This window comes from Anolis sagrei, chromosome 6 (assembly GCF_037176765.1).
Source record: "Anolis sagrei isolate rAnoSag1 chromosome 6, rAnoSag1.mat, whole genome shotgun sequence".
Lineage (NCBI taxonomy): Eukaryota > Metazoa > Chordata > Lepidosauria > Squamata > Dactyloidae > Anolis > Anolis sagrei.
Window position 1 is genome coordinate 11,629,290 of NC_090026.1, and position 22,524 is coordinate 11,651,813.

The 22,524-nt window shown below is 42.7% G+C and overlaps 2 protein-coding genes across 4 annotated transcripts in view; both read left to right on the forward strand.

Annotated features, from left to right (window-relative positions):
* The first annotated feature begins 317 nt into the window (after window positions 1-317).
* ZNHIT1 (zinc finger HIT-type containing 1) lies at window positions 318-11,782 on the forward strand. 2 transcript variants are annotated; one of them, XM_067469779.1, is made up of 5 exons: window positions 318-549; window positions 2,957-3,127; window positions 6,453-6,532; window positions 8,799-8,968; window positions 11,588-11,782. In XM_067469779.1, the coding sequence occupies exons 1-5, from the start codon at window positions 528-530 to the stop codon at window positions 11,607-11,609; spliced, it is 465 nt and encodes a 154-aa protein (XP_067325880.1). In that variant the 5' UTR covers window positions 318-527; the 3' UTR covers window positions 11,610-11,782. The 2 variants fall into 2 exon arrangements, with proteins under 2 accessions (XP_067325880.1, XP_067325879.1); XM_067469778.1 differs by having other exon boundaries at window positions 319-549; window positions 8,796-8,968.
* Window positions 11,783-15,630: 3,848 nt separating this feature from the next.
* Window positions 15,631-22,524, forward strand: part of LOC132777683 (alpha-N-acetylneuraminide alpha-2,8-sialyltransferase-like) — a 35,341-nt gene continuing 28,447 nt past the window's right edge. The window contains exon 1 of one of the 2 annotated variants that reach the window (XM_067469781.1): window positions 15,631-15,737. The gene's annotated coding sequence lies outside the window, so the exon portion shown is untranslated. The other variant, XM_067469780.1, reaches the window with a different exon arrangement.

Genomic DNA, 22,524 nt, shown 5'->3' on the forward strand with positions numbered 1-22,524 from the left:
TTTGCTGTTGTAATTTTAGTTTTTTTTAATAGTGGTAGCCACATTTTGTTAATCTTCATGGTTTCCTCCTTTCTGTTGAAATTGTTCACATGCTTGTGGATTTCAATGGCTTCTCTGTGTAGTCTGACATGGTGGTTGTGAGAGTGGTCCAGCATTTCTGTATTCTCAAATAATATGCTGTGCCCAGGTTGAGTTCATCAGGTATTCGAAATCGGTGATGTTTAGGACCCAGGAGAAAAAATCTACCCTTGGCTAAAGGAATTCGTGACGTCAGGGGGCGGGGCTTTTGGGAGCAGGCGGATGTGCTTTTGCCTCTAGTAAAATGGCCGCGGATGAAACCGCGCGTTTGTTTCCAAGAGGAAAGAGAAAAAAACCCGAACATAAACTTCCGGTGTTGAATCGACTCTATTCTCTGCATGGCTGCCTGCTATGAGAAGAAGGCAGTTCTCCATGAAAAACAAAGAAGAGGAAACCAGTTCGTGTCTCATAGCAGAAAGTGACACCAAAGATTTTTCCTAGCTGGGAACATGGTGGAAAAGAAAGGCTCAGGTAGGTCTTAATGGGAGTTGAAATGGAGGGCAGGTTGTCCATTGGGGATGGATGTTCTGATCCAGGCCAGGTACCAGTTCTTGCCACATGATGCTGCTTTTGCCTAGATATTCATAGGCTCTATTGGTGTGATAAAGTGAGGGCATCTACACTGAGGAATTAGTGCAGTTTGACACCACTTTGTCTGCTATGGCTCAATGCTATGGAGTTGTTGGTGGGCAGGAAAAGAGATTTAAAGATGGGCTCAAAGCCAACCTTAAAAACTCTGGCATCGACACTGAGAAGTGGACCAGCTGGAATTTCCGAGCCGTTTTCAAGGGCAGCCCAACGTAGAGCGCGTTGCAGTAATCCAATCTAGAGGTGACCAAGGCATGGACCACCCCGGCCAGATCAGCCTTCGCGAGGTACGGACGCAGCTGGCGCACAAGTCTCAGTTGTGCAAAAGCCCTCCTGGACCTGCCACAGGTCCGCAGTTTGGGTGTCCTCCTGGACTCGTCGCTTACACTTGAGGCTCAGGTGTCGGCGGTGTCCGGGAGGGCTTTTGCACAACTGAGACTTGTGCGCCAGCTGCGTCCGTACCTCGCGAAGGCTGATCTGGCCGGGGTGGTCCATGCCTTGGTCACCTCTAGATTGGATTACTGCAACGCGCTCTACGTTGGGCTGCCCTTGAAAACGGCTCGGAAATTCCAGCTGGTCCAACGGGCAGCAGCCAGGATGTTAACCGGGGCTCATTACAGAGAGAGGTCAACCCTCCTGTTCAAGGAGCTCCACTGGCTGCCGTTTATTTTCCGAGCCCAATTTAAGGTGCAGGTGCTTACCTACAAAGCCCTGAACGGTTTGGGACCACCCTACCTGCGTGACCGTATCGCTGTCTACGAACCCACACGCTCACTCTGGTCATCTGGAGAGGCCCTGCTCGTGATCCCGCCCGTGTCGCAAGCGCGCTTCGTGGGGACGCGAGACAGGGCCTTTTCTGTGGTGGCCCCCTGACTTTGGAACGCCCTCCCAAAAGATCTCAGACAGGCCCCTACATTGGCAGTCTTCAGAAAGAATTTGAAAACCTGGCTGTTCCGATGTGCCTTCTCAGATTAGGAACCTCCAGCACCAAGTCCTAGAAGCACTTTAGTAGAACCAAGATCACTGCACACCACACACTGCACTTACTTTATAATCCTACATTTCTCCCGCCACATCAGCACTTTTAATCTTGTACCCCTACTCTGACCGACCCAGTTTTAATAGTGTTTTGTTGTATTGTTACTGTTATTGTTTTTCTGCTTAACTGTTTTAATTTGCTTTAGGTATTGTATTATTGTATTGTGTTTTGGGGCTTCGGCCTGTGTAAGCCGCATCGAATCCTTCGGGAGATGCTAGCGGGGTACAAATAAAGTTATAATAATTATAATAATAATAACATTGACACTGAAATTCAACATCACCTGAGCTCTGCGAGTGCAGCATTTTCCCCAATGAAGCACAGAGTGTTTGAGGACCGGAGCATCTGTAGGGATAACAAGATGCTTGTTTATAAAGCTATTGTCCTCCCAACCCTGCTATACGCCTGCAAGACTTGGGCAGTCTACAGACGTCACATTCAACTACAGGAACGATTAACATGCTATTGATACATGACAATATGTTATTGGTAACATATTTGGTTTACTCACTACCTTCATGGGTTCAGCATACGACTTATCACTCAGTTACAGATATAAGTTTCTGTGCCATCTGGTCAGAACATCTCTCTCTTACAATAAACAATAAACTGTTTGCAGGTCTGCGATCTGAGCAGTCCCAAAGTCTGTTCTCTGTGCTCCTCTCAGAATGGATCATGTGGTCTATAGCCCCTCCCACAACTTCCCAGGAAAAGCATAGAGCAAGGAAAGAAAGCTGCATATCAGAACATGTATACAATAAGTAAACAATAGGATTATAGATAAACAAATTACTACAGGAGGCTTGAAGAAGGTTGTCATTTCCAACAATTAGAGAAGGCTAATGAACTTGAAAAAGTAGAACTGCCAAGATTCCATAGTAGTGAGCCATGGTATTTAAAGTTGTCTGAAACTGCATTAATTCTGGAATGTAGATGCATTCCTTGACTCACTAGTGCCATCAGGATATGTGGAAGTACTGCTTCCAAAATTGGTTTTCTAGTGTAGGCAACTCTCCCATTTATGGAGTCACTCTGTAGATCAGACATAGGCAAACTCTGGCCCTCCAGTTGTTTTGGACTTCAACTCCCACAATTCCTAACAGCCTACCGGCTGTTAGGAATTATGGGGGCTGAAGTCCAAAACACCTGGAGGGCCAAAGTTTGCCCATGCCTGGTCGATATTCTGGGGTCTTTATGGGTAACTTTAGTCTTTTTGAGGTCACCTTTCTCTGTTTCTCTTTTTCCCTTCAGCGCGGTCCCAGGACCCCAGCCAAAGGCGCATCTTGGACCGGGCCACTCGCCAACGCCGCCTCAATCGCCAGTTGGAAGCATTAGAGAATGACAACTTCCAAGATGACCCTCACGCTAATATGCCCCAACTGGTGAAGCGCCTGCCTCAGTTTGACGATGATGCTGAGACAGGTGAGGATTTTTTAATTTTTGGCCAGGAAGCATCTGTATTCTGGTTAGGAGGTTTTCTGGTTAGGAGACTGGTCAAAAATAAATATTCTTGGTGTCTTGGTTTTTAGCCCTGTTCCTGGGTTTATTTGGGTAACCAGGATGGCGTTCCCTCCAGGCTATAGGGTGGTGCTGTTGAATGCCAGGTCCGTGAATGAAAAAACTGAACAACAACAACAACAACAACAACAAACAAAACTTTATTTATATACCGCTCTATCTCCCCAAGAGGACAGTTTCCAAGTAAAATAATCAATACATACAAAGAAAACAGTATAAACATAAAATTAACAAGACAATATAAGCATTAAAAACCACAATAGCACATATATTTAAAATAATCCTGCCTGTTCAAGGCAATTTAAAAGGCCAGGCCGGGCTACTGCGATTTTAGGGGCCCCAGGAAATTAGATAGAGTCTATTGCTGTACATTTCTAGCGCCTAATAGAAGAAAGTGACCTGGGTAATTGGTAGAAAAAGATATAGCCAATTTCAACAGAGCTGGAACTAGTAGTTCTCAAACCTGTTTAAACCACCAGGTCTTCAGGCTCTTCCGAAAGGAGGGGAGGGATGGGGCCTGTCTTATTTCTCCAGGAAGGACATTCCAGAGGGGGGGGGGGGCATCACCGAGAAGGCCCTCTCTCTTGTCCCCACCAACCATGCTTGTGATGGTGGTGGGAGCGAAAGGAGGGCCTTCCCAGAAGATCTTAACGTTCGCGCCGATTCATAGAGGGAGATGCGATCCCGAAGATAGGCGGGGCCCGAACCGTTTAGGGCTTTATAGGTCATAACCTGCACCTTGAATTTGGCTTAGCAACTTATCAGCAGCCAGTGAAGCTATTTTAAAAGGGGCGTTGTATGCTCCCTATAGTTTGCTCCAGTAAGGAGCCTGGCTGCCGCCCGTTGTACCAATTGGAGCTTCTGGGCCATCTTCAAGGGCAGCCCCATGTAGAGCGCATTGCAATAGTCCAATCTGGATGTAACCAAGGCATGGACCATGCTGGCCAAGTCAAACTTCACGAGGTATGGTCGCAGCTGGCGCACGAGTTTACGTTGTGCAAAGGACTTGGTCCTGGATGAGTGCGCAGACCTGGCATGCATAACAGAGACCTGGCTGGATAAGGCGGTCAAGCGGGGGGTCAATCTTACCCAGCTCTGTCCACCAGGCTACTCTATGCAGCACCAGCCGAGCTCTGGAGGGCGAGGAGGTGGGGTTACAGTGATCTATAGGGATTCCATCTCCTTGACCAGATGCCCTGTCCCACAGACACCCTCATTGAATGTGTCCACCTGAGGATAGGAGACCGGGACAGAACAGGGATACTTGTAGTGTACCGACCACCCCACAACACTACAACCTCCCTACCTGAGCTAGCCGGGGTGATCTCGGGCCTGGCATTGGAGTCCCAACGGCTTATAGTGCTGCGGGACTTCACTGTTTATGCAGAGACCATCCTTAAATGCGTTTAAACAGAGGATGGATGGCCATCTGTCAGGTGTGCTTTGAATGCGATTTTCCTGCTTCTTGGCAGAGGGTTGGACTGGATGGCCCGTAAGGTCTTTTCTAACTCTATGGTTCTATGAAAACAAAATCTGCATTCAGATCCTGGGATAATAATAACACTTTATTTTTAACCCACCCTGTCTCCCACAAAGGGAGTCAGGACAACTTGCAAAACAAACATGGCAAACATTCAATGCCATATACGATAACAAAAATAGAAATAACACAAAAACAAAGAGTTAAAATGAATGGTTAAACACGCCAATAAAACAACCTAAGCTAAAACATGTAGCCAATCAACCTCATAAATAACAAACAAATTGATAAAATCTGCTAAAATATAACAATACAGAACTATAAAAATGTGGATATAGGGCCTGTATGGAAGAGCCCATAATCTCTCTAGAAATTCACCAGGTCCTCCAGACCATTCTATGGCATGCTTCTACTGGAAGTTACTATAGAGTTGCATTGAAGGACATAGCAAATTCCTAGGAAGGATACCTCTCTAGGGATCTCTAGGTCCTGTAGCACAATTTTATTGTATGTAAGGCCTGGAAGCAAGTATGTGTTCATATCTGCAATTTCAGGTAACCATCATAGCCTGGTTGGGAACACAACCCTATGGATAATAATAATAATAATAATAATAATAATAATAATAATAATCTTTATTTATATACTGCTCCATCTCCCCGAGGGGACTCAGAGCGGTTCCCAAGTAATATCACAAAACATACAGAGTAAAAACAACATAACCATAAGATTAACCAAAAATATATAAACATAAATACGGTCACCATAATACACATATATTAAAAGTAATCCTGCCTGTTCAAGGCAATTAAAAATTTAAAAGGCCGGGCCAAGATTTGTGCAAGGCCAAAAATTCTAGGGGCCCCGGGAATTAAGTGCAATTCTATGGAAGGCCACAATAATATTAGGTCTGTGGCTGTCCATTCCAGGGCCGATTAGAGGAAAGAATCTAGGTAACTGTTAGGAAGAATAAGGCTGTATTAGACAATGTGTGGGGCTGAGTTAGAACTGGTCATTTTCAAAGGCTTGTTGAAGCCACCAGGTCTTCAAGCTCTTACGAAAGGAGGGGAGGGATGGGGCCTGTCTTACTTCCTTTGGAAGGGCGTTCCAGAGATAGGGGGGGCCACCACTGAGAAGGCCCTCTCTCTCGTCCCCACCAATCGCGCTTGAGACAGTAGTGGGACCGAGAGGAGGGCTTCCCCAGAAGATCTTAAAGCTCGCGCCGGTTCATAGAAGGAGATGCGATCGCGGAGATAGGCAGGGCCCGAACTATTTAGGGCTTTATAGGTCATGACCTGCACCTTGAATTTGGCTCGGCAACTTATCGGCAGCCAGTGAAGCTGTTTTAATAGGATAAGTGGCCCCCTGGTGGCACAGTGGGTTAAACTGCTAAGCTTGCTGACCGAAAAGCTGGTGGTTCCCGATCTCCTGCTGTTAGCCCCAGCTTCTGCCAACCTAGCAGTTCAAAAACATGCAAATGTGAATAGATAAATAGGTACCACTTCTGCAGGAAAGTAAGGGCACTCCATGCAGTTATGCTGGCCACATGACCTTGGAGGTGTCTGTGGACATCGCCGTCTCTTCAGCTTAGAAATGGAGATGAGCACCAACTCCCGGAGTCAGACGCAACTAGACTTAATGTCAGGGGAAACTTTTACCTTTCATGTATTATTGTTGTTATTATTATTATTATTATCATTATTATTACTACTACTACTCTTTTTCTCACTCTCGGTGTTATTTTTACAGGTAAAAAGAAGAAGAAAACCCGAGGGGACCATTTCAAGCTGCGTTTCCGGAAGAACTTCCAAGCTTTGCTGGAGGAGCAGGTACCTTTCAGGTTTCCCTTTCTGAGAAGTGGATGGAACAGAGCCATGCAAAACAAGAAATGCTGGAAGATCACTTTTGATTCTGTTGTTACCTTATCTTCAGTTGCATGCTTGTGAATTTCTTAAGGTGCCAGGGTGGGTTTATTTATTTAGCATATTAAGAGCTTACCAAGGGTACAATTGTAATGCAGTTTTTAGAAAAACACAAAGTTTAAAAACTTGGCATTATATTATATTATATTATATTATATTATATTATAATTATATTATATTATATTATATTATATTTCCTTTGACCAGTAGCTGGCCACTTGGAGTGCCTCTGGTGTTGCTATAAGAAGGTCCTCCATTGTGCATGTGGCAGGGCTAAGACTGCATTGTAGTAGGTGGTCTGTGGTTTGCTCTTCTCCACACTCGTATATCGTGGACTCCACTTTGTGGCCCCATATCTTAAGGTTGGCTCTGCATCTCGTGGTGCCAGAGTGCAGTCTGTTCAGCACCTTCCAAGTTGTCCAGTCTTCTGTGTGCCCAGAAGGGAGTCTTTCATTTGGTATCAGCCGTGGATTGAGGTTCTGGGTTTTAGCCTGCCACTTTTGGACTCTTGCTTGCTGAGGTGTTCCTGCGAGTATCTCTGTAGATCTTACAAAACGATTTCTTTTTTTATTTTTTTTATTTTATTTAAGTAGACATATATTTGGGAGTGTTTGTTGCATACAGTGCAATATTTTCTATCTATTAATGTTTTATAATCATTTATCTGATAATATATTTCCAGTAAGGGGTCACAGTGTACTATCTAAATAATACATATAAAAATATCATAGACTGTATTGTTGAAGGCTTTCATGGCCGGAATCCATGGGTTGTAGGTTTTTCCGGGCTATATGGCCATGTTCTGGAGGCAATTTTTCTCCTGACGTTTCGCCTGCATCTATGGTAAGCATCCTCAGAGCTAGTGAGGTCGATGACCTCATTACCTCTGAGGATGCTTGCCAGAGATGCAGGTGAAACGTCAGGAGAAAAATTGCCTCCAGAACATGGCCATATAGCCTGGAAAAACCTACAAGAACCCAATATCATAGACTCTTACTTTATATCCACTTCTTCCTTGTCTACAATCTTGTAGGATCTTCTATATGCATTTTTAGTTTAATTTTACATTAAGATGCTGAATCATTGGTTGCCATTCATTAACAAAGTTATCTAATAGTTCTCCTCTTAATAATCCAGTTATTTTGTCCATTATCAGGATATCTATAATATATTTTCCCATTCTTCTAAAGGAGGTATCTTTGGGGTTTTCCAACATCTAGCATATACTATTCAAGCTGCCACTGTTGTGCAAAACAATTTTTTCCCAAATTTTCTTTCTAATTCTTCCTCGGGCATATTCAAAAAGTACATTTGAGGTGTCATTTTGAAATTTGTGTTTAACATTTTTTCAAGATATACATGGATCTGTTTCCAATAATTTTTTACTTTGCTGCAAGTCCACCATGTGTGGTAGAATGTACCTTTTTTCTTTCCCACATTTCCAACATTTGTTGGAGCAATTATACATCTTAGCTAGTCTCTCTGGAGAGAGATACAATCGCAGGTGCATTTTATATACATTTTCCTTTAGGTTTTGACATGCTGTGTATTTCATTCTTCTCTTCCATGTCTTTTCCCACTGGGACATTTTTATCTCTTGGCCTATATTTTGGGCCCATCTAACCATGACATTGGAGTGCTGGTTAGGGATCACAACCAGATACAGTGAAGGTATTTGCCATTGCGCTTTGCTACTCTGCTGCTGAGTACGCACGCCCAGTGTGGAACACATCTCACCACGCTAAAACAGTGGATGTTGTTCTTAATGAGGCCTGCCGCATGATCCCGGGGTGTCTGCGTCCTGCACCACTGGAGAAATTACACTGTTTAGCCAGTATCGCACCACCTGACACCCTCCAGGAAGTAGCAGCCAATCATGAAAGGGCCAGGGTGGGCGATAGGAGGAAAACTAGGTTCTTGTGGGTTTTTTCGGGCTATATGGCCATGTTCTAGGAGAAAATGCCTCTAGAACATGGCCATATAGCCCAAAAAACCCACAAGAACCTAGTGATTCCAGCCATGAAAGCCTTCGACAATACAAGGAGGAAAACTATTCTATCTCGCATAGGTTTGTAGCATTTGGGCAATAGGGATTCAAAACAAAAATTACCATAATGTGAGGTCTAGAGCTCATAAAATAAGTGTACCTTCTATTGCTTTGAACTTCCAGCAGAACCTGAATGTGAGTGAAGGACCCAACTATCTGACAGCATGTGCCCCACCTTCCAACCTCCCTCAGCGCCATTTTTGCACCGTCTGTGGTTTCCCATCGAATTACACCTGTGTTTCCTGCGGGGCTCGCTACTGCTGCGTCAAATGCTTGGGGACACACCAGGAAACTCGGTAAGGCCTCTTGCTGTCTATGGAGATCAGGAATCATAAAGTTGGAAAAGACCCTTAAGAGCATATAGTCCAGGCTCCTGCCATGCAGAAACACACCTTCAAAGCCCTCCCAACAGGTGGCCATTCAACCTCTACTTAAAAACTTTCAGAGAAGGAGACTCCCAGACAGCATATTCCACTGTATAACACAGACATGCGCTAATTTTGACCCTCCAGGTGTTTTAGACTTAAAGTGTTTTGGACTTCAAGTCCAAAACACCTGGAGGGCCGAGGTTTGCCCATGCCTGGTATTACAGCTCTTAGGTCAGTGGTTCTCAACTTTCCTAATGCCGCGAACCCTTAATACAGTTCCTCATGTTGTGGTGACCTCCAACCATAACATTATTTTCGTTGCTACTTCATAAGTGTAATTTTGCTACTGTTATTGATCGTCATGTAAATATCTGATGTGCAGAATGTATTTTCATTCACTGGACCAAATTTGGCACATATACCATATACGTCCAAATTTGAATACTGGTGGGGTTGGTAGGGGGATTGATTTTGTTATTTGGGAGTTGTAGTTTGGGAGTTGCTGGGATTTATAGTTCACCTACAATCAAAGAGCATTCCGAACTCCACCAATGATGGAATTGAACCAAAGTTGGCACGCAGAACTCCCATGACCAACAGAAAATACTGGAAGGGTTTGGTGGGCATTGACCTTGAGTTTTGGAGTTGTAGTTCACCTACTTCCCGAGAGCACTGTGGACTCAAACAATTATAGATCTGGACCAAACTTGGCATGGATATTCAATATGCCCAAATGTGAACACTGGTATTTATTTATTGTGTCAGGAGTGAACCAAAACAGTTGTATTGCATTAAAAACAGACAAAAAAACAAAACACAAAGTTTGCAGACTTGGTATTCTATTAAATGTCCACTAGTGGAGTTTGGGGGAAAGGGACCTTGAAATTTGGGAGCTGTAGTTGCTGGGATTTATAGTTCACCTATGATTGTGAACCCCACCAATGAGAGATTGTGAACCCCACCAATGAGAGAATTGTGTCAACACAGAACACTTCCCACACAGAACCCTGTGTTTTCTGATGGTCTTTGGTGACCCCCGCAGAGGTCCCAACCCCCAGGTTGAGAAACACTGTCTTTTGTAGAATCTCTTTTCCTATAAGCAAACAGACTATTGACACATTTTTCCTTTTTGAGCTATGGGCAACTGACCAAGAAAAGTGTGGCCAAAAGGAACTAAAAGTGTTTGTACAATTTGTGGACTTTTTTCCCTCCAAGGCAGAGGCAAAAGGATCCTCATATGAACCTTGCATTTGTTAAAAATACAAATAAAAGTGTGACTTGGAAAGGATTTAATGAAAAAGTACAAGGCAGACAGAAGGCCAATTGTTTCCTCTTGCAGGTAAAAAGATTTGAACGATGGAAAGATATTGCAAACCGAAGAGCAATTTCAAGATTAGGACAGGGTAATGAGGGGATGATGGGAGTTGTAGTACAGCACATCTGAAAGGCAATACAGGAGAAAGATTTGTCTGACTTTTGTCTCAACTACTGTAGACCTGTTGCATCATTGGTATTTACTCAGCATTCAACAGTCAATGCACAGAATTGAGTATAGTGGGGTAAGTTAAAGGTAAAGGTTTCCCCTTGACATTAAGCCTAGTCATGTCCAACTCTGGGAGTTGGTGCTCATCTCCATTTCTAAGCCAGAGAGCCAGCATTGTCCGTAGGAACCTCCAAGGTCATGTGGCCAGCATGACTGCATGGAGCACCGTTACTTTCCCGCAGAAGGTGTACCTATTGATCTACTCACATTTGCATGTTTACGAACTGCTAGGTTGGCAGAAGCTGGGGATAACAGCGGGAGCTCACCCCGCTCCCAGGATTCGAACCACAGACCTTTCAGTCAGGAAGTTCAGCAAATCAGCGGTTTAACCGGCTGCGCCACCGGAGGGGGTGGTGGTGGGGATGAACAACAAAACTGCTTCTCTAGGACACAATACAGCAATGGATTCAAATTGCAGGAAAACAGATTCCACCGAAACATTAGAAAGTGCTGTTTGATACTGGAATGTCTGCCTTGGAGGGTGATGGAGATTTCTTCTCTGGAGGTTTTGAAGCAGAGGCTGGATGGCCATCTGTCGGGAGTGCTTTGATTGTGTGTTCCTGCTTGGCAAGAGGTTGGCAAGAGGTTTGCTCTTGCTGGGAACAGAAGGGAGTAGCTAGTCTCAGCAAGAGAGACAATAAGCAGATGTGTAGAGGCTTTTGTTTTGACTAGTTCCTGAATTGTAGCTCGCTGTAGTAAGACGTGTCTATTGAATGTGCTTAGTAAAACGTAGTTTCTTTTGTAACTCAAAGCCTGCAGAGTCCTTATTTTACAACACAGTGTCTGCTGATCTAGCAATCCTTCTGCTGTGCACCGCCAAACTCTGACATGGATGGTGTTTGTGGTCACTTCCAAAGCTATGATTCTGTGAATTGGGATTTAGATTTTTTTTCTTTTTAGACTGGAGGTGGGCAATGATGACTTTACGGATGTTGGTAACTCATAGTTCAACTCCCCATTGCCTTTGATTATATTCTGAACTTTTTGCTCTGTCTTGCATGCAGATGCCTGAAGTGGACAGTTTGAGAATTTAATTCTGAAGATCCATACGAATTATATGCGGAAGACAAACTCTATCGATCCCTTGGGCATGTCTTGGACTCAAAAGACTGAAATATCAGGTTCTCAGAACCAGGAAGAAAACTTGTGGCTGACAGACATTCTTATCTTTCAAGGAATAAATTACTTTTGTGAATTGATCTGTGACTTGATTCATTTTTTATAGTCTCCTGGGCCTTTGTTGGTTTTTGGTGGGGTTGGTGGCTTACAACCAGATTGCAAAGACTTCCTGGTACAGATCAAAGAAATTTGTCAAGTTTATCCCTAGGGTCAGTGTCTTTCAGAATGCTTCTGAATCACCCTTCCTTTATCAGTTTGCTGCAAGGCCAGCAACTTTTTAAACAAGTCCCAACAACAATAAATGAGTTCCCTAAAACATCTCACCCCTTGAAAAATTCATATCATTGTTTCCTCCACTATAGATTCGCAGGAGAAACATTGGATAGCATCCAGTTCCTTATCAAGTCTGTTTTCCATTGCTTTTCTCATAATATAACAACACCAATAAGGGCTCAATACAATGGGTCTTCGTTTTCTATAGGGTTTGGTTTCAGGATTCTCCATGAATCCCCAAATCCTTGAGTGAACTATAAATCCCAGCAGTTTGACACCACCTTAATCGACACATTTTAATGCTATGGAATCTTGGGATTTGTAGTTTCGTGAAGCACCAGCGTTCTTTGGCAGAGAAGACTAAATCTATATAAATAAAAATGTAATGTTCGTTTGTGGGATTAAATTAACTCAAAAACCACTGGATGAATTGACACCAAATTTGGACACAATGTACACATCAGGCCAATGAGTGACCAACACTCATGAAAACACTGAAAAACACAGCAGAAGAGACTTAAAAAACCTAAAAATACATTACAACGTGTGTGTGTGTGTGTATATATATATATATATATATATACACAAGCAAACATACATATACAAAAATATATACACACACATATACAAAACACTTATACACAGACTGGGCCACAGCAACGTGTGGCAGGGGACGGCTAGTTTATATAAATAAAAATGTAATGTTTGTTTGTGGGATTAACATAACTCAAAAACCACTGGACGAATTGACACCAAATTTGGACACAAGACACCTATCAGGCCAATGAGTGACCATCACTCATAAAAACACTGAAAAACACAGCAGAAGAGACTTTAAAAAACCTAAAAATACATTACAACGCGTGCACAAAACCATATATATATATATAACACACGCAAACACACATATACAAAAATATATACACACACATACACAAAACACATATACACAGGCTGGGCCACAGCAACGCGTGGCAGGGGACGGCTAGTCTATATAAATAAAAATGTAATGTTCATTTGTGGGATTAACATAACTCAAAAACCACTGAACGAATTGACACCAAATTTGGACACAAGACACCTATCAGGCCAACAAGTGACCATAAAAAACTCTGAAAAACACAGCAGAAGAGATTTAAAAATCCAAAAAACAAAAAATACATTACAACGCATGTGCAAAACCACATATAAATATGCAAACACACATACACATACACACACAAAGAACATATATACAGACTGGGCCACAGTAATACATGGCAAGGGATGGCTAGTATCTTATAAAACAGTGGTCCTCAACCTTCCTGGTGCCGCGACCCCTTAATACAGTTCCTCATGTTGTGTTGACCCCCAATCATAAAATTATTTTTGTTGGTACTCCATAACTGTCATTTTGCTACTGTTATGAATCGTAATGTAAATATCTGATATGCAGGATGTATTTTCATTCACTGGACCAAATCTGGCATGAATTTGAATACTGGTGGAATTGGGGGGGGGGGGGGGGTTGATTTTTTGTCATTTGGAAGCAGAGACGGCCCTAGGTAATTTTCAATGGTAAGCAAACTGTATTTTGCCCCCACCCCACCCCCCCAACCAATCACTGATATATATTTTCTGTTTGTCGTGGGAGTTCTGTGTGCCATATTTGGTTCAATTCCATCATTGGTGGAGTTCAGAATGCTCTTTGATTGTAGGTGAACTATACATCCCAGTAACTACAACTCGCATATGTCAAGGTCTATTTTCTCCCAAGAACGCCTCAAGAGCGCCCCTGAGCGAAATCAACTCTACTGCAAATGCTTACTTTGCGTAATGGGTTGAGTCGCCCCTGTTTGGGAGTTGTAGTTGCTGGGATTTATAGCTAACCTACAATCAAAGAGCATTCTGAACTCCACCAATGATGGAATTGAACCAAACTTGGCACACAGAACTCCCATGACCGACAGAAAATACTGGAAGGGTTTGGTGGGCACTGACATTGAGTTTTGGTGTTGTAGTTCACCTACCTCCAGAGAGCATTGGACTCAAACAATGATGGATCTGGACCAAACTTGGCATGAATATTCAATCTGCACAAATGCAAACACTGGTAGAGTTTGGGGAAAATAGACCTTGACATTTGGGAGTTGTAGTTACTGGGATTTATAGTTAACCTACAATTAAAGAGCACTCTGACCCCTATCCACAATGGATCTGCACCAAACTTAGCACACTACCTACATGGCCAGCGTTGAATACTGGTGGGGTTGGGGGGGGGGCGCTGTTTTTGAATTCTGGGAGTTGTAGTTCACCAACACCAAAAAGGAGGAGAGATCTTCAGCTTTCTCAGCCAAAGGGATTCCTAAGACCATCAGAAATATGTGTTTTCTGATGGTCTTTGGTGACCCCTCTGAAACCCCCCTCGGAACCCCTAGGTTGAGAAACACTGATTTAGAAAATGCATTAAGATGTGGAGTGGAAAAATTGTGATTAAGACTGATATTTCAAATGTAATTTCTGTACTTTGTTGTATAAATTGCATGTCCAGGGTGGAGGGTGGGAGTGGGGTAAACAATAAAATAAACATAAATATATAGAATCATAGAATCAAAGAGTTGGAAGAGACCTCATGGGCCATCCAGTCCAACCCCCTGCCAAGAAGCAGGAATGTTGCATTCAAATCAGCCGTGACAGATGGCCATCCAGCCTCTGCTTAAAAGCTTCCAAAGAAGGAGCCTCCACCAGACTCCGGGGCAGAGAGTTCCACTGCTGAACGGCTCTCACAGTCAGGAAGTTCTTCCTCGTGTTCAGATGGAATCTCCTCTCTTGTAGTTTGAAGCCATTGTTCCATTGCGTCCTAGTCTCCAGGGACGCAGAAAACAAGCTTGCTCCCTCCTCCCTGTGGCTTCCTCTCACATATTTATACATGGCTATCATATCCCCTCTCAGCCTTCTCTTCTTCAGGCTAAACATGCCCAGCTCCTTAAGCCACTCCTCATAGGGCTTGTTCTCCAGACCTTTTATCATTTTAGTCGCTCTCCTCTGGACACATTCCAGCTTGTCAATATCTCTCTTGAATTGTGGTGCCCAGAATTGGACACAATATTCCAGATGTGGTCTAACCAAAGCAGAATAGAGGGGTAGCATTACTTCCCTAGATCTAGACACTATGCTCCAGAGTTATATATATTTATATATATATATATATATATTAAAAACTCCTTCCAGTGGTTAAATTTCCTGTGGTTAAAAAACCTCCCTCATATAACATTGGGAAATCCAAAATGTCTAAGGTAAAGGTAAAGGTTTTCCCCTGACTTTAAGTCCAGTCATAACCGCTTCTGGGAGTTGGTGCTCATCTTAAATTCCATTTCCAAGCCAGGCGTTTTCCGTAGACACCTCCAAGGTCATGTGGCCAGCATGACTGCATGGAGCAACATTACATTCTTGCCGGAACGGAACCTATTGATCTACTCACATTGACATGTTTGTGAACTTCTAGGTTGGCAGAATAACTAGCCAAGGCTTTTAAAAACATGCACGTGCGCACGCACACACACACAATTGAGGAGGAAGGCTGTTCCTTTTCCCAGCAGTAATGTCACTGAACTCTTGGGTAATAATTTTTGACCTTCTTTGTGGCTCACCTTGTGCAACACATGATTTTCAGCTGGTTAAACAGGAGTTTGACTGACTTTTCAATGGGAACCGAAAACAATTCCAGCAAATAAGGGGTCCCCCGCGTTGAATGTTCATGTTAAGCCATAAAAGAAAAGAAAGGTAAGACTATTTCCGGGACTTCATTCTGTCCTCTGCTGCCAATCCTTTTCCTTGTGTGTGTTATTAGATTGTAAATGGTTGCCTTCAAAGAGCCGTTGAATCCATGGACAGAGAATCTGTGGATACAGAGGGTCAACTATATGCATAAAATCCTAGAATCCTAGTTGGAAGAGACCTTGTGGGCCATCCAGTCCAACTCCTGCCAAGAAGCAGAAAAATTGCATTCAAAGCATCCCTAACAGATGGCCATCCAGCCTCTGCTTAAAAGCCTCCAAAGAAGGAGCCTCCATCATAACATAGAGGTCAGTGCTCTTTATTTTTATTTTTTTACCTATGTGGACTGGGGATAATGGGAGTTACAACCCAACAGCACTTGTGGCTTTGAGGTTGGGGAAAGGTTAAAGGACATTGTAAAGTCAGGCATCGTATCCAGAAGCCTTGCATTTATTTATTATTTATTTATTTGCAGCTTTTATATTCCGCCCTTCTTACTGCAGGGAACTCAGGGCGAATTACAGTTTACACATATATGGCAAACATTCAATGCCAATTTTTGACATACAAACATATACAGACATATACAGAGGCTTTTTAACTTTTTCTGGCCACCAGGGGAGCTGTCGCTTTCATCGTCCATCGGCGACGCTGATGAAGCACTTCCGCATTCCCCGCATGCTTCCCCGCTGGAATGCTCTGCTGGAGTCTTCTTTATGGCCTCATAAAGCCTCCCCACACTTTAAGGTGGTACCTAATTTTCCTACTTGACAGATGCAACTGTCTTTCAGGTTGCAAAGATCGACAACAGGCTAAACACAATTGGTTGGAAACTCCAACCCGGGCTGACTTCGAACTCATGACCTTTTGGTCAGAGTGATCTTAATGCAGCTGACACTCAGCCAGCTGCGCCACAATCCCGGTGTTGTATCTGAATCCAATCCCAATTCTCCTGACTAAGCAGGCCAAACTGCATCCTTCCAGATGTTACTGTATCACAACTCCCATCAGCTCTAGTCATGATATAGGAGTTGTAGTCCAGTACCTGGAGGGCCACATAAAATGACAATAATAATAATAGTAATAGTAATAGTAATAGTAATAATGATGAACAAATGCCATCAAAGCCAGAATTGAAAAGTTGGCGACAGATCCCAAGTGTAGACTCTGCAAGGAAGCAGATGAAGCAATAGATCCCATCCTCATCGGCTGCAAGAAGATCGTGCAGACAGACTATAAGCAGAGGCATAACACCATTGCTCAGATGATCCATTGGAACTTGTGCCACAAATACCATCTGTCTGCGACAAAGAACTGGTGGGATCACAAGCCAGAAAAAGTTACATAAAATGAACATGTCAAACTTCTCTGGGACTTCCAAATTCACATTGATAGAGTTCTGGAGCACAACACTCCTGACCTCACAATCGTGTTAAAAAACAAAGTATGGATCGTTGATGTTGCAATCCCGGGCGACAGCAGGATTGAAGAGAAAGAACTGGAAAAGCTGACATGATACAAGGATTTCAAGATCGAACTGCAAAGACTCTGGCACAAGCCAATCAAGGTGGTCCCAGTGGTGATCGGCACACTGGGTGCAGTGCCTAAAGACCTTGGCCTGCACTTAAATACAATCAGCGCTGACAACATTTCAAAATAAAAATAGATACCGACAAAATTACATTAATTGAGGCATCAGGAGGTGAAATGGTGTTGTAATTGTAATTTGAGATAAGACTGCCCAACTCTGATTAAATCATTATTCTAACCTTCTTCAATGTAAACGTATTTACATATCCTTCCAACAATAATAGAGTAAAATAATGAGTGCAATAATAATATCAATAATAATAAAGTAAAATAATGGAAATGCAACAATAACAGTAGTAATAGAGTAAAATAATAAATGTAATAATAGAGTAAAATAATAAATGCAATAACAATAAAGTATAATAAATGTAATAATAATAATAATAATAATAATAATAGAGTAAAATACGGTAGTCCACGCTCTGGTTACATCCCGTTTAGACTACTGCAACGCTCTCTACATGGGGTTGCCTTTGAAGACAGCTCGGAAGCTCCAACTAGTCCAACGCTCGGCAGCCATGATTTTAACAGGAGCGGAGCGCAGGGAGCATACAACCCCCCTGTTGCGCCAACTCCACTGGCTACCGATCTGCTACCGGGCTGAATTCAAAGTGCTGGCGTTGGCCTTTAAAGCCCTAAACGGTTCTGGCCCAAGCTACCTATCTGACCGCATCTCTGCCTATGAACCCACCAGGAGTTTGAGATCTTCCGGGGAGACCCTGCTCTCGATCCCGCCTGCTTCTCAAGCTCGGCTGGCGGGGACGAGAGATAGGGCCTTCTCGGTGGTGGCTCCTCGGCTGTGGAACGCCCTTCCTACGGACATTAGACTAGCACCATCTCTAATGGTATTCCGCAAAAAGGTGAAGACCTGGATGTTTGTGCAGGCGTTTGAGTAATTTAGTGCAATCTGGTAATGGAACATAGGAATGGAACAATGGACGACGAACCTGGACTACGCTTGGATGATGAGAAGATTGGGTACGGTGGTTTTTTGTAATAACTGTGCATTGTAATTGCTTATTGGTAATTTATGGATAATGTGTTAAGTCAATTGTTATATGTTGTATGGAACCACTGCTGTTTCTACTGTTTTTACTGTTTGTGAACCGCCGTGAGTCGCCTTCGGGCTTGAGATACAGTGGTATATAAGCAAAGTAAATAAATAAATAAATAAATAAATAAATAAATAAAATAGTACATGAAATAAAAATAATACTAATCTATATATAAAAAAATGCTCTGTGCATAATGAGTACCTTAAAAACAAAAGAACCAATGAACGAAATCACACCAAATTTGGTAACAAAACATCTCACTACACAAGGAGTGACCATCACTCAAAAAATTATGATTTTGTCATTTGGGAGTTGTAGTTGCTGGGATTTATAGTTCACCTATAATCAAAGAGTGTTCTGAACTCCACCAACGATGGAATTGAACCAAACTTGGCACACAGAACTCCCATGACCAACAGAAAATACTAGCAGCGTTTGGTGGGCATTGACCTTGAGTTTGAGAGTTGTAGTTCACCTACATCCAGAGAGCACTGTGGACTCAAACAATGATGGATCTAGACCACACTTGGCATGAATATTCCATGTGCCCAAATAGGAACACAGATGGAGTTTGGGGGGGATAGACCTTGGCATTTGGGAGTTGTAGTTACTGGGATTTATAGTTCACCTACAGTCAAAGAACATTCTGAACCCCACCAACGATAGAATTGGGCCAAACCTCCCACACAGAACCCACATGTGGGCCACGGCAACGCGTGGCAGGGGACAGCTAGTCTATATAAATAAAAATTTAATGTTCGTTTGTGGGATTAACACAACTCAAAAAACACTGGGCGAATTGACACCAAATCAGGAGGTGAAATTGTGTTGAATATTTACATAAAATTGTAATTTGAGATAAGACTGCCCAACTCTGATTAAATCATGATTCTAACCTTCTTCAGTGTAAATGTATTTTCGTATCCTTCCAACAATAATAGAGTAAAATAATGAGTGCAATAATAATAGCAATAATAAAGTAAAATAGTGGAAATGCAACAATAACAGTAATAATAGAGGAAAATAAATGTAATAATAGAGGAAAATAATAAATGCAATAACAATAAAGTATAATAAATGTAATAATAATAATAATAATAATAATAGAGTAAAATACTGTAAATGTAATAAAATAGTACATGAAATAAAAATAATACTAATAACTGAATAAAATGATAAATAACCTTGACTCAAGTATAAGCTGAGGGGAGCTTTTTCAGCCTAAAAAAAGGGGCTGAAAAACTAGGCTTATACTTGAGTATATACAGTATATACAGTGGCTCTTATTTCTCATGCCAGTAAGGTAATGCTCAAGATCCTGCAATGAAGACTCTAGCAATACATGGAGCGAGAGTTGCCAGATGTTCAAGCTGGGTTTAGAAAAGGCAGAGGAACGAGAGACCAAATTGCCAATATCCGCTGGATAATGGAGAAAGGCAGGGAGTGTCAGAAAAACATCTACTTCTGCTTCATTGACTACTCTAAAGCCTTTGACTGTGTGGATCATAATAAATTGTGGCAAGTTCTTGGTGGGATGGGCATCCCAAGCCACCTTGTCTCTCTCCTGAGGAATCTGTATAAGGACCAAGTAGCAACAGTCAGAACTGACCACGGAACAACAGACTGGTTCAAGATTGGGAAAGGCGTACGGCAAGGCTGCATCCTCTCACCCAACCTTTTTAACTTGTATGCAGAACACATCATGCGAGGATGTGTGGGGCTTGATGAATGCAAAGCTGGGGTGAAAATTGCTGGAAGAAACATTAACAACCTCAGATATGTAGATGATACCACTCTGACGGCCGAAAGTGAGGAGGAGCGGAGGAGCCTTCTAATCAAGGTGAAAGAAGAAAGCGCAAAAGCTGGGTTGCAGCTAAACGTCAAAAAAACCAAGATTATGGCAACAAGAATGATTGACAACTGGGAAATAGAGGGAGAAACCGTGGAGGCCGTGACAGACTTTGTATTTCTAGGCGCAAAGATTACTGCAGATGCAGACTGTGGCCAGGAAATCAGAAGACGCTTACTTCTTGGGAGGAGAGCAATGCCCAGTCTCGATAAAATAGTGAAGAGTAGAGACATCAGACTGGTAACAAAGATCCGCCTAGTCAAAGCCATGGTATTCCCTGTAGTAACCTACGGATGTGAGAGCTGGACCTTAGGGAAGGCTGAGCGAAGGAGGATAGATGCTTTTGAGCTGTGGTGTTGGAGGAAAGTTCTGAGAGTGCCTTGGACTGCGAGAAGATCCAACCAGTCCATCCTCCAAGAAATAAAGCCCGACTGCTCACTGGAGGGAAGGAGACTAGAGACAAAGTTGAAGTCCTTTGGCCACATCATGAGGAGACAGCAAAGCCTAGAGAAGACAATTATGCTGGGGAAGGTGGAAGGCAAAAGGAAGATGGGCCGACCAAGGGCAAGATGGATGGATGGCATCCTTGAAGTGACTGGACTGACCTTGAAGGAGCTGGGGGTGGTGACGGCCGATGGAGCTCTGGCGTGGGCTGGTCCATGAGGTCACGAAGAGTCGGAGACGACTGAACGAATGAACAACAACAACAACAATACGCAAACACACATATATACACACAAAACACGTATACACAGACTGGGCCATAGCAATCGTTTACAATAATAAAGAACTAGCTACATTTCTTAATGGGCTTGAGTTACTCTAACACCCATCTCTTCAAAAGTTTCAGAGAGAGGGAAAATACACCAGTCACTACATCTCTCCTGACATACAAGCAGAGAGGGATCTCAAACACACAGCACATACTACTCATATGTAAGAAAAAGAAGTCAGATGTTTAAAAGACTTGCAGTAGAAAAGTATCCATTCTACATAACCAATGAAAAGGAGAGCAGAAACAGGGAGGAGAGAAGGCATGGATTGGATACATTCCCAACTGTCATGCAGGAGACATGGGGAAGGGAAACCCTTAGTCTGTATTGAACCAACTAGACTGTTCCTCATTGAGGACTTGAGACTTGGGCAGTGTGGGGTTGAATCCCAACAAGGGCTGCCACAACAACAAAGCCGCATTTCCCTTGCTCTTGCACTTTATTTGACTGACAGTGATCACAACCTATTTTATAACCACAGCCATGGTGAGGTTTTAATGATTTTTATTAATTAATAGGGGTTTTTATTCTGTTTTTATGTTAAACTGTTTAGGTAAATTTACGTTGTTATTTTATACTAGCCGTCCCCTGCCACTTTTTGCTGCGGTCCAGTCGGTATATATGTGTTTTATGTGTGTATATGTGTGTGTATATATTTGTGTATATATGTGTTTGCATATATAGGTAAAGGTAAAGGTTTCCCCTGACATTAAGTCCAGTCATGTCTGACTCTGGGGTGTGGTGCTCATCTCCATTTCTAAGCCAAAGAGTCAGCGTTGTCCGTAGACACCTCCAAGGTCATGTGGCCGGCATGACTGCATGGAGCGCCGTTACCTTCCCACCGGAGCGGTACCTATTGATCTACTCACATTTGCATGTTTTCGAACTGCTAGGTTGGCAGAAGCTAGGGCTGACAGCGGAAGCTCACGCCGCTCCCCGGAATCGAACCTGCGACCTTTCGATCAACAAGCTCAGCAGCTCAGTGCTTTAACCCACTGCATATTTTGTTTTGTTAATCTTATGGTTATGTTGTTTTTTACTTTGTATGTTTTGTGATGTTACCTGGGAACTGCTCTGAGTCTTCTCAGGGAGATGGAGCGGTATATAAATAAAGTATTATTATTATTATTATTATTATTATTACTATTAGTCCATGTGTTGTAATGTAATTTTTTTTTGGGGGGGGGGTTGCTTTTAAGTCTCTTCTGCAGTGTTTTTCAGTGTTTTTATGAGTGATGGTCACTTATTGGCCTGATGTGTGCATTGTGTCCAAATTTGGTGTCAATTCATCCCGTGGTTTTTGAGTTGTGTTAATTCCACAAACAAACAAACATTAAATTTTTATTTATATAGACTAGCCGTCCCCTGTCACGCATTGCTGTGGCCCAGTCTGTGTATAAGTGTTTTGTGTGTATATATATGTGTGTGTATATATGTATATATGTAGTTTTGTACATGCGTTGTAATGTATTTTTTTAATATTTGGCTTTTAAAGTCTCTTCCACTATGTTTTTCAGTGTTTTGAT

Excerpts from the sequence above, each read along its gene's own strand:
- ZNHIT1 (XM_067469778.1), top strand. The coding sequence starts at position 528 with ATGGTGGAAAAGAAAGGCTCAG. Across the intron at positions 550-2,956 it reads GGTGGAAAAGAAAGGCTCAG|CGCGGTCCCAGGACCCCAGC; the intron begins GTAGGTCTTAAT and ends TTTTCCCTTCAG. Across the intron at positions 6,533-8,795 it reads AAGCTTTGCTGGAGGAGCAG|CAGAACCTGAATGTGAGTGA; the intron begins GTACCTTTCAGG and ends TTGAACTTCCAG.